Here is a 12,761-nt window from a genome sequence, read left to right as displayed (position 1 = left end):
GGAAGAGACTTACTTTGCAGTTTTTGTACCACAGAGCTAGAATGAGATTTCTCATGGCCAGATACATGGTGGGGTCTCGTGAATACTCTGGGAACTCATAGAGCTCATCCAGTTCCATCACATCTGGCCTCACACATAGCGCCTTCCCACACTCATTGGGTTGGTAGAAGGGCTGGAAATATCGGTTCATTCCTACAACTGAAGACAAAGACTACATTACCTTCACATTTTGGGATTCATGTTATGAAGGGTTCTTGATTTCCCTTCTACTCTTCAAAGGACCTTTAAAGTATGCAGATCAACCTTCAGTCATCTCCCTATCCTGCACTGCTGCATTTATACAGAGTGTGAGAAGAGTGTGTGTGTGTGTGTGTGTGCGCGCGAGAGAGAGAGAGAGAGAGAGAGAGAGAAGAGGATGAGAGAGAGAGAAAAAGAGAAGAGGATGAGAGAAAGAGAAAGAGAGGAGTGAGTGCAAACACTTTCTCCCATTTATTATCTTGAATGAATGCACTGCCTTCATGTCTGTTGAACAAGGCCTCTATACATTCAGCATTTATAGTGCAATTTGTACAAACCTCATAACAGTAATAAAGGCACAGAGTCCGTATAACCATTCATTGATGACCACCATTAAATATATTTGACATGTGTCCCTAGTCAGAATTCCGCACATAGCCCTTACCCATGGGGCTGGGTGGAACACCTTTGTAGTGCTCTTGTTTCCCAAGATGAGATTCACTGAGAAGGCGGTTGGTACTGGTACAGGATGGGCTCATGCCCACACAATCTGGATAGTACGCAGACAACAGGGGAGCTGCCGGACTGTCCTTCAGTAAAGGAGGCAAGATAAGCATGGTGTACCACCAATAATCTGAGACTTCAGCTACTCTCTTGGGTGGTATAGGGGCAAGTGTTTTTAGAGGGAAAGACAAGGAGAAGAGAGAAAAAAACAATTATTTGGTTGCAATTTAAATGCTATGATATTCTTTCAGTGTTTTATGGTTTCTTTAGTTTTATCTTATTCCTTATGCAAGCTAGGTAGAGTATGGCATTCAAATGAATACAGTGCATGTCTGGTATGGTAAGTTAATAACTGTCCATTGTAAAATGCAAGGCTATTATTACCAGACAACATATATATAAATGTAAGATGTTACAGGTTTAAGGTGAGCTGGTTGGGATTCTGGAAGATTTGCTGCATGTTGCACTCTTCTTTAAATTAATCAATACTACTTTAGGTTAAAGCCTACTTCTAATTAAAAGTTAAAATTGGAAGGGGAGGCACAAAAGCCTGTTAAGTAAAACTTAATCCTGATTAATATTTGCTAGTCCAATAGCTGAACACACTAAAATCCCTGTTCCCCACAACAACAATAACAACGGCAGTGCCAACTTCAAAATCACACATGGATCTGCGATTTTGCAGACTACAAATAATTTGATTAACCTGTCAGGTTACAGGTAAACATAAAACCATGCAAAAACTTTCCCAGAACACAGCTGCTTTACTTACCATATCCTCAGGCAGCGAGCACTGGTCTGGGCCCTCACTCTAAAACCCAGAAGAAACATATTATTGTCAGAACTATACCAAAATCTGATCCAAGCATGAGTTTATTTCGCACTAGATTAAAGAGCCATGAAGGAAAGCTTTCCAAGACAACAAGGTTATATCGAGCTCACTAGATTTAGGTTTACTGAAGATTGAGTGATCTTTGCTTTGTTGTACTGTAATAGAAGGTTGCTTATTTTCTTTTTGTGCTTAATAGAGAAGTTACTTACCCTATAATTTCATTTTCCTTAGTGTATACAGATGGACTTAGAACCAGTAGGTTATAGTCCCTGCCAGCAGATGGAGATGGAGCAAGCTGACGTCACAGTATATATACTCCTGTAGTGACCCCAGCCCACCAGTATTCTCTTCAAAAGCAACTGTGAGGCCCCTTGGAGCTTTTATAGACCTTCCAACGGGCCAACCTTACTCGTTTAATCAATGTCAGACCAATTTGGGCTTTCGGCCCGATCAATTCTTGCTCTATGGTTATGTTCGAGCGGGAGTTACCGCTGCTCTGGGAACTGATGGGGAAAAATTGTCTAGTCCAATGTACACTGACTTAATTTCTTGTTTACAAATGCGTAAAGGTACATTGTCATGTTTATACTCGTTTTATCTTGTGGTGCAACCGTACCGAATTTTCCAGAGGCTTCTCCCCAAATGGTCCCGAGATTGTCATGAGGAGCCACAAGTACACATGCTTAAGAACTCTTACCTCTCCATCTTTTCCATTACTATTAATGTGGCTCTCCGGGAACTACAACAACGTATTTTTCACAGGATTATAGTTTCCCCTGCAAGGGCTTTTCATATGGGGTCTATTCTCTCTGCAAGATGTCTAAAATGCTCTGCTCCTGTTGCTACCTTGATACATTGTCTGTGGGACTGCCCGGCTATTAGAGACTTCTGGGAAGCTGTTCGTGGAGCCCTCTCAACTATCTTCAGGCTGGAGGTTCACTGGTCTTGCTCGTTATGCCTGCTGAACAATGATGTTGGTGATGAGAGCCTGAATATGGACAATTTGCTGTTTATCGCGAAAGCTTGCCTAATCGCAAAAAAATGTATTCTCCTGAAGTGGTTGGATATGGATCCACCATCTTTGAGTCTATGGTCTTCCAAACTCACCGAGTTGTACCAAATGGAGTATGGCTCTATGTACAAACACTTCTCCCCGCGGAAGAAGCAAGTTTTTCATGACATTTGGGCTTCCTACTATGAGACATTATCTTTGACAGTTCGACTTTCTGCCCCACTGACCAGCGGTGACCGGCCTACATCAACTGTTACATGAGACATTTTTGGGGTGGGTCCTACTGGGAGGACTGATGCTTATGCTTTGGTCGGTGGTGTTCGACTGTTTTGCCTCAGTACACTGTTTTCTCTTACTTTCCAAATTGGAGACTTAACGGCTCTCTACCGGGGGGAGGGGGGTGGGGGGGAACGTTTGCGTTTTGAGTTTATATTGTTAGATCTCTATTGTTCCATTGGGATAAAAGGCTTGGGTGAAGCGGGCTGGTTATTTGTAACTCTGTTTTTTTGGACTGCTGCAATGTTATTACCTGTTTGCCCAATAAAAACAAATATTACAAAAAAAAAAGCAACTGTGAACAGACTAGTAAAAAATTTGATTAAAAGCAGCCAACCAGAACTGTACTCAACCATCAATAAAACACTGAACTCAAGTAAGAACATAGGTACCCCAATCTAGAGACTGGATGAACACTTACCAGTAATCCCTTGGGATCCATAGCCCTACAGGACGACAATTGACACAATCATTCGGCTGCTGAGCGCGGGAAGCTGAATCCATCTGTCTACACTAAGGAAAGCAAAATTATCAGGTAAGTAATTTCTCCATTTCCTAGCATGGAATGTGCCAAAGCTACTCCTGAAAAGTGTGGGAGGCTGTCCATGGTCCAGTCAACACCACACATGCAAAGGTTCATCCTCCTGGCCTGCACATTCAGGTGATAAAACCTGGAAAAAGTATTTAAGGAAGACCATGTCGCAGCTTGGCAAATATTGATGGGAGACAACAATCAAACCTCCGCCCATGACACTGCCAGAGCCCTAGTCGAATGAGCCTTAACTTGAGTAGGCAATGACTTTTCACCATCCACATATGCGGCCGTGACTACCTCCTTAATCCAGCGAGCTATAGAAGCCCGCGAAGCTAGTTCACCCTGCTTCCTTCCACCATGAAGGACAAACAGGTGATCTGTCTTTCGGGAAGGTTCAGAAACCTCCAAATACCACACAAGTCCCCTGACATCCAAGGTACGCAGGAGGTAATACACCTGTGCGTCTCTAACCTTATCCAGGGACGGCAAGGAAATTGACTAATTCAAATGAAATTCTGACACCACTGTGGGCAAGAAGGATGGAACAGTACGCAGCTGTAACGCTCCTGGAGACACCGGAAGGAACGGCTCCCGGCAAGACAAGGCATGCGACTCGGAAACTCGACACGCAGAACAGATAGCCACCAGGAACACTTTCTTCAATGTTAATAACCACAAGGAAAGGCTACACAGTGGTCGGAACAAAGGGCCCGCCAAGAATTCCAACACCAAATTAAGACTCCACAAAAGGGACCGGTAACCTCAAGGGAGGCCAAAGATGCTTCACTCTCTTCAAAAAAGAGCCACAACATGATGGGACGATAAGGAGTAACCATTCACCGTGCCCCTGAAACTTGCAAGAGCCAAAACCTGAACCTTCAAGAAATTAAGGGTCAATCCTTTATTCAAACCATCCTGTAAAAAATCTAAAATAAGTGGCATCTTAACTGAATGAGGAGGAACATCGCACTCTTCGCACCAGGCCTCAAACATTCTCCAAACCCGAACATATGCCAGAGAAGTGGAGAACTTCCAAGCGCAGAGCAAGGTAGCAAGCACTGCAGAAAAATATCCACACTTCAACAGGAAAGTTCTCTCAAGGGCCAAATCATAAGACAGAACAGAGTTGGATCCTTGTGAAGAACCAGTCCCTGCTGCAACAGATCCCTGTGTGGTGGAAGACAAAGGGGTTTCTCTACCAGGAGTTTCCACAGATCTGCATACCACGAATGCCTGGGCTAATCTGGAGCCACCAGGATTATGAGCCCCCTGTGGTCTTCGATTCTGCAAATGATCCTGCCCACCAAAGGCCACGGAGAAAAGGCATACAGCAACTCATTTTCTGGCCAGGCCTGTACAAAAGCATCAAAATCCAGGGACCACAGATCTCTGCTGTGACTGAAGAAGTGAGGAACCTTTGCATTGCAAGAAGTCACCAGCAGGTCTAGAGGCGGAAGGCCCCAATAATCCACTAGCAGCTGAAACATCTCGGTGGACAACATCCACTCTCTGAGGTCCAGACTCTCCCTGTTGAGAATGTGAAAGTAGACTTTGTCCTTTCCTACAATGTGGGAAGCAGAGATCATCTGTTGATGTTTTTCCTCCCATTCCATAAGTTGGTCTATTTCCAGCAACACTTGTTGGCTCTTGGTTCCTCCCTGGCGACAGATGTAGGCCACCATCGTCACGTTGTCAGGCATCATGTGGACCGCTTGACCTGTAGTCTGAGGCTGAACTGCAAGCACACCAACTGGACCGCCTGTGCTTCCAGGCGATGAATGCTCCGGAGGGCCTCTTCGGATGTCGAATGTCCCTGGGCCGCTAGTTCCCAACAGTGAGCTCCCCAACCTTGGAGACTTGCATCTGTCTTGAGGAACAACCAGTTCAGGGAGGATGAGGACACCCCCCCCCCCCCTGCTCAGATAAGCCTCCTGCAACCACCACTAGAGGTAAGAACAGATTTACATTGGCAAGTGGAGGCGAATCGAATAGTCCTGAGACAGCAGTGAGCACTTAAGAGGACACCTATGCGCCCTCACCCACGGCACCACTTCTAGGGTTGCTGCCATCAAACCTAGCACTTGTAAATAGCACCACTTCATCAGGCATATAGTATTTACCAACTGACATACCTGGGATATCATCTTCTGGATATGTGCATCCAGCAGAAAAATCTTGCCCTGCCTTGTGTCGAACTAAACTCCCAGATATTTCAATGACTAAGAAAGCTGGAAACTGCTCTTGGCCAGGTTCACCACCCAACCGAGCTTCCACAACAAGGAGATCACCTTGTTGGTCACTAGGTGGCTCTCTTCTGAAGACTTGGCCCAAATCAGCCAGTCGTCCAAGTATGGGTGCACCAAGATCCCATCTTTCCTCAATGCTGCCGCTATGACCACCATAACCTTGGAAAATGTTCTAGGGTAGCTAGACCAAAAGTGCAGCGCTCAAAATTGATATTGGCAACGCAGCACCACAAAGTGCAGAAAATGTTGGTGCTCCAAATGGACAGATCCAGGGAGGTCAGAAACTCTCCTGATTGCATGGCCATTATCACAGAGCATAAGGCTTTCCATGCGAAAATGAGTCACCCGCAGATGGCAGTTGACACTCTTCAGATCCAGGATGGGACAAAAAGAACCTTCCTTCTTGGGCACAATAAAAAAAATGGAATAGTGCCCTGTATTTTCCCCGAGATGTAGGCACAAGAACTACAGCCCTCAGCTGGAGGAGTCTTAGAAGCTTAGACTCCACCGCCTGCTTTTTCTGAGGGGAGTGGCAAGAAGACACCATGAACACATCCTGAGGAATGCTGTGAAACTCCAGCATGTAACCTTCCCATTTCACTTCCAGGACCCATTGATCCAATGTGATCTCGACTCACCTCTGATAAAAGAGAGATAGGCCCAACTCCACTTCCCGAAGGTGGGTCAGCAAACCTTCATTGGAAAGCTCAGGATGATCCACCACCCGAGCCCACTCCTCTCTTGAACTGTCAGGGATGAAAGGACTGAGACCTACCAAAAGGCAGAGTTCTCTGAAATGTTCAGTTTCTGTAGGGACAAAAATGCTTGGAACCCTTGAGATGACCCCTCATAGAAAAGGGGCACTGTAATTGCTTATCTTCCGGTAACCAGGGAACTGGAGATCCGCCCCACTTACTGGCCAGCTTTTACAACTAGTTCCCAAACAGAGTGAGCTTTTAAAGGGCATTTTCGTTAGATTAGCTTTGGAAGCTGCGTCAGCGGACCAATTCCACAACCATAGCTGATATCTGGCTGCCACCACCAAAGTCACTCCTCTGGCCAAGATAGAGATCAAATCACAGCTTGTGTCTGCTAAAATGGTGGCAGCATGTTCCATAATTGCCCTGGAATGCACCCCATAATCATCCACCTCCTGAGAGAGCAGCAGACAAGAACGTGCCACCAGAGCGCAACAGGAAGCTACTACGTCAAAGGCCTGCTTAATGATAGACTCCATCCATCTATCATGCACATCCTTCAAGGCCGCTCTTCCCTCCATGGGGATCGTCGTCTGCTTAGAGACGGCGCAGACCAGCCATCCACTTTGGGAAAATGCAAATGCTCTCTCACAGCTGGATCTAGAGGGATTAGGCCTTCCATTGCCTGACCCCCTTTGAAATTTGCCTCCAGGGCATCCCATTCAAGAATCAATCAATTCAAGTCATCCACAGCAGAAGTAAAACGTTACACAGCAGGGACCCTGGCATGTGCCAAGAATGTCCATGCCCAGCCCAGACCACACCTCTTTTACTCAACTTTTCATTTGCTCGTGCTGCTGCAAGTATGCACGTAGCCTGGTGGCTTTTAAAATCCATGTTGGCCCAATTTGTGTGCATATCTCCAGGTTTTGGCGCATGCCAGGCTTTTAAAATTCACCTTTAAGGCGACAGCATCAGAAGACCTCAGCTAGAAAGGAAACCCTGGTGATGGGAATACCCAAATAAAAATGTAGTTTATAAAGAACTGGCCTGGTGACTCAGCTACAGTGCTGCATGCTGCCGTGTGGGCAATACAAGTGCGATTCTGGGGCTGGAGGTGCTACAGAGGCAGTATTCACAGTCCTGGGGTTTAAAATTCCCAGTCATTTTTCAACACCGACACCTACCAGTTAGACTCAGGATACCCAGAATGGGGGGGGGGGGGGGGACACGGTCTGTGTCTTCTGGTCAAGAACATTGCTACAATGTTTAGGTAAGAAGGGAAGGTTATCAAATTAGAGAGTAAACCCCACAGAGCTGCAAGTTAAGGCTCACAGAAATGCAGCCCAATAGATGCCGATTTTGACTCATATGGAAGTCGAAAGAAGCAGAAGTCTTACAAATAAAAAAATATATATACTAACAAACAGGATACATAACATAGGAGCCGATGCAATATTATACAATGGAAAGCGGGCGCTGACTTTTCAGCGCCCGCTTTCTTAACGCGTGCATGGCGCCTGCAACAGGGGTGCCATGCAATAAACAAATTAGGGGATCACGCTACCAAGGAGGCGCTAGGGTCGCTTGCGCGACCTTAGCGCCTCCTTGCTAGCGCGACCCCATGGCTACCAGCGGTCTACCGGTTATGAACACAGATGCCGATAAACTCGGCATCGGTTTTCATTACTGCAGTCAGCTGGTTATGAAAACCGACGCCGAGCATATCTGCTCTCTCATTCACTCCGCTGCAGACACTCGTTAAATAGGCGCTAATCCCCCTATTGCATTAGGAGGTGGATTAGAACCTATTTAACCCGCGTCTGATTGCATCATCCCCTTAATGTGGCATACGGCAAATAGTCACTGAAGAGTTCTAGTGGCCAGTTTTCATCTCTGCCCTTCTGAATACTGCATCGGCACTGCTCTCCAAAACGAAGGCAGAAAACATTCAAAGAGGTGAACCTACTTAGCACATCTAGCCCACAGTGACAAAGATAATCTATTAAGTTCAATTCAAGCTTCAAACACAACAAAGACAAACAAACAAAAAAAAAAAAAAAAAGAGCAGCAAACCCAAGATAAAGCTTTTACACTGAAGTTGCTGTTATCAGAAGGACATACATTACCTTAACAGAACTGTTTGGTTTCACACCACATCTGTAGGTCTTTGCCATTTGGGGAGTAAGTTGGATTTCTTTTGTCAGCTGACGCCATTTTCCACATTCAGATTTTGTACATTGCACCTAAAAAAAGATTTTTTTTTTTTTTTACACTTTTCAATAGAATTTGCTGAGAGCGCTCAGCAGGCGAGCTGACAGTATTAACATAAAATACTATCATGCTGGCATCCCTGCCTGTAACAGGACCTTGGGAGGGGATGTCACTACCATCCAATTTCTTTTTTTAACTTAAGAAGTATCCATCCACGCAAACCTCCAAGCGCCTTAGCAAAAAGTAACTTAGGCAGAGGTAAAAAATTTGCAGATGTCACACTTCAGCAGGCCCAAGCCTGACATAAAAAGTTGGTCTCTACACAGAATAAAGGCTGCAGAGAGGGGTTATGGAAAAACAATTAAAAAAAAAAAATAAACAAACCCAAATATTAGACAAAATACTTTCTAAATAACAAAGCAACAAAAAAAACAGAACAGGAAAAAAAAGAGCAAAAAGAAAGAAACAACAAAAAAAAAAAGTTAGAAAGTGCACACTTAGAGTGACACAATGGCATGTTTCCCCTTAAACTACCAGGGAGTCCCGACTCTTCCACCAAAAGAACAAGAGGACCAATGGAAGCTGCCCACATAAAATACCATCCCCCTGCAGATATATTCTAATACTACTACTTAGCTCTTCTATAGTGCTACTTAACATATGCAGCACTATACAAAAAACATACAAGAGATTGTAAGCTCTACAGAGCAGAGACAAACATACAGGGCAATAGAGACTTGAGGAACTTCATTTATAAGCCAATCGTTTAAATAAGGTGTTAGGATTTAGAAGCAGCCTCAAAAAGGTGAGTTTTAAGAAAGGATTTAAATAAGGCAAGAGAGGAAGCATGACACACCAGCTCAGGGAGTCTATTCCAAGTATATGGTGCAGCCAGGAGGCAAGTATGGAGTTGGGAATTGGCAGTAGAGGAGAAGGCATAGATAGGAGTGACTTGTCTCATGAGCAGAGTGCATGAGGATGGATGTAGAGAGAGATAAGAGAGGAAAGGTAGTGAGGAGCAGTAGAGTGAAGGCCCTTGTAGGTGAGTAAGAGGAACTTAAATTGTATGCAGGAACGAATAGGGACTAATATAGAAACTTAAGGAAGAGGGGCTATATGGGTGTAGCAACTTTGTACAACTGAATTTTGGATAAATTGTTGTGGAGCAAGATGGTTCACTGGGAGACCTATGAGGAGTAGGTTGAAGAGTCTAAGTGAGACGTGATGAGAGAGTGGATAAAGGTTCATGTAGTGTGCTCAGAAAGAAAGTGACAGATTTTGGTGATGTTATAGAGAAAGAAACAACATGTTTTAGCAGTGTTTTCAATATGTGTAAAGAAGAAGTGAGAGGAGTTGAAGATGAATCCAAGGTTATGGACTGAAGGGACTAGAAGGATTATAGTGTTTCCTACAGAAACAGAGAAAGGAAGAAGAGGGGAAGGGGCTTGGGGGGGGGGGGGGGAAGGGGGAGGGGGAGATAAGGATGACGAGTCCACAGTCAAGGAACCCTGGCAAGGCATTGGCTTAATCCTCTTTGGCTCTGTAATTGAATGCCTCCATAATAGGGCCCCCCCCCCCCTTTGGCATCCTTTTCCTATTTTTATTTTTATTTATTTTTTTTACATTGTTGCCTGGATGTCTCATCAGCAGTCTGAAATCATTGGAACTGGATTCCTGATGAAATTTCTCAGATAGAGGGGTAAATCTGAGAATCATCAGCATAAAGATGGTACTGAAGGCCATGAGAGGACATCACAGCACCAAGGGAATTAGTATACAGAGAGAAGAAAACAAGGCCCAGGATAGAACCCTGAGGCACACCAACTGATAGTGGGATGGCAGTAAAGGAGGATCCACAAGAGGACACAATCCTGAAATCCAAGTGAAGACAAGAGTATCAAGAAATAGATGGTGATCAAGAGTGTCAAAAGCAGCACATAGGTCAAGGAGGATAAGGACTAAGTACAGGCCTTTGGTTTTATCCATAAACAGATCATTGGAGACTTTGGCAAAGACTGTTTCTGTGGAATATAGAAGGCAAAAACCAGACTAGAGTGGATCAAGAATAGTTTGAAATGAAAGAAAGTCAAGATAGCAGTGGTGAACATCATGTTCAAGTAGTCTGGAAGCAAAAGGAAGGAGGAAGATAGGACAATAGTTGACAGCACAGGTAGGACACAGTGAGAGTTTTTGAGGAGTAGTGGGATCACAGCATGTTTTAAAGCAGCAGGAACAGTAACAGTGAAGAGTGATAGATTGAGGATGTGACAGATAGGATGACTGCAGTGGAGCTAGTGCTCAGGAATTGGGTGGGAATGGGGTCAGAGGAACAAGTAGTGAGTTTGGAGGAGGAGAGAAGATGGAGAAATTACTTACCTGATAATTTCATTTTCTTTAGTGTAGACAGATGGACTCAGGACCAATGGGTTATAAGCTACCCTGCTAGCAGATAGAGATGGAGTCAGGTTTCAAAGCTGACGTCACCCTAGATACGCCCCTGCAGTGACCTTAGCCCTTCAGTATTCTCTTCAAAAGCCATTGTAGACTTACTATTGGAAAACTTGATTAAAACTTGATTAAAAACGGATAACCGTAACTATACTCAACCAAACAAACACTGAATCCCAGCAAGATTATAGATGCCCTTATCTAGGGATTGGGCAACGTCTTATCCGTAATCTCTTGGAATAGATATTAATTTCACGGCAATTCCTTGGCACCATTCTTGGGCAGCCGTAGGCAGGATGCTGAGTCCATCTATCTACACTAAGGAAAATGAAAGTATCAATGAAGTAATTTCTCCATTTCCTAGCATACAGCCAGATGGACTCAGGACAAATGGGATGTACAAAAGCTACTCCCGATTGGGGCAGGAGGCTGCCCGCGGTCTGGTTAGCACTGCCCTTGCAAAGGCTGCATCCTCTTGGCCTGAACATCCAGGCGAAAGAACCTGGAGAAGGTGTGTAAGGGAAGACCACATCGCCACTCGGCAGATATCGATAGGAGATAGCTTCCACCCAGGAGACTGCCTGAGCCCTAGTGGAATGAGCTTTAACCTGAAAGGGTACTGGCTTTCCTGCCTCTACATAGGCTCCCATGACCACCTCCTTGATCCAGCAAGCTATGGTAGCCCACGACGCTGGTTCGCCCTGTCTCCTTCCACCATGAAGCACAAACAAGCAGTCCATCTTGCAGACTGGTTCTGAAACTTCCAGATACTGCACCAAAAGCCTACAGATGTTTAAATGCTGGAGGAGGCGCTATTCTTACATATCCTTGTACCTATCTAGGGATGGCAACAAAATGGACTGATTTAAATGAAACTCCGAGACTACTTTGGGCAAGAAGGATGGAACGGTACGAAGTTGTAATGCTCCTGGAGTCATCTGGAGGAATGGTTCCCGACACGACAATGCCTATAGTTCAGAGATGCGACGAGCCAAGCATATCACCACCAGGAACACTGTTTTCAGGGTTAATAAGTGCAAGGAAAGACTGCGCAGCAGTCAAAATGAGGGCCCTGCCAAAAACTCCAATACTAGATTAAGATTTCACAAGGGAACCGGCCACATATGGGTGGCCAGAGGTGCTTTACCCCTTTCAGAAAACAGGCCATGTCCAGTTGCGCTGACAGTGGGTTCCATTCACCTCGCCCCTGAAACAGGAGAGCGTCACTACTTGGACCTTCAAGGAGTTAAGGGTCAACCCTTTATTCAAGCCATTCTGTAAAAATTCCAGAACCAGTGGGATTTTGACCATCTGAGGGGCCAAACCGCATTCCTCACACCATGCCTCAAATACTCTCCAGACCTGCACGTACGCTAAAGACAGAGAACTTCTGCATACAGAGCAAGGTGGTAATTACTGCTGCCAAATATCCACACTTCATCAGGCGCGCCCTCTCAAGGGCCAAACCATAGGACAGAATCAAGTCAGATCCTCGTGAAGGACCAGTGCTTGCTGAAGCAGGTCCCTGTGCGGTGGGAGGCGTTTGGGGGTGGTTGGGGGGGTGGGGGGTCTCCACCAGGAGGCTCCGCATGTCTGCATATCACGGACATCTGGGCCAATACGGAGCTACAAGTAGGACTAATCCCCTGTGGCGCCCAATCCTGCGAATGACCCTGCCCAGCAGGGGCCACAGAGGGAAAGCATATAGTAAGTCCTCTTCTGGCCAGGTTTGAATGAGGGCGTCAATTCCCAGGGACCA

At 45.3% G+C, this 12,761-nt stretch overlaps 1 protein-coding gene across 3 annotated transcripts in view; it reads right to left on the bottom strand.

Annotated features, from left to right (window-relative positions):
• KDM1B (lysine demethylase 1B) overlaps positions 1-12,761 on the bottom strand; it is a 174,385-nt gene that overhangs the window by 118,961 nt on the left and 42,663 nt on the right. For all 3 annotated transcript variants that reach the window (XM_029590738.1, XM_029590740.1, XM_029590739.1), the window contains exons 6-9: positions 8,470-8,586; positions 1,514-1,552; positions 683-890; positions 14-198 (exon numbers count right to left, since the gene is read on the bottom strand). In XM_029590738.1, the coding sequence (XP_029446598.1) occupies positions 14-198; positions 683-890; positions 1,514-1,552; positions 8,470-8,586 (549 nt within the window). The remainder of the gene's footprint in view (positions 1-13; positions 199-682; positions 891-1,513; positions 1,553-8,469; positions 8,587-12,761) is intronic.

The sequence above is a fragment of the Rhinatrema bivittatum genome, chromosome 2 (assembly GCF_901001135.1).
Source record: "Rhinatrema bivittatum chromosome 2, aRhiBiv1.1, whole genome shotgun sequence".
NCBI classification, from domain to species: domain Eukaryota; kingdom Metazoa; phylum Chordata; class Amphibia; order Gymnophiona; family Rhinatrematidae; genus Rhinatrema; species Rhinatrema bivittatum.
The sequence above is the reverse complement of the archived record's forward strand: the minus strand, read 5'-3'. Positions and strand labels throughout refer to the sequence as shown.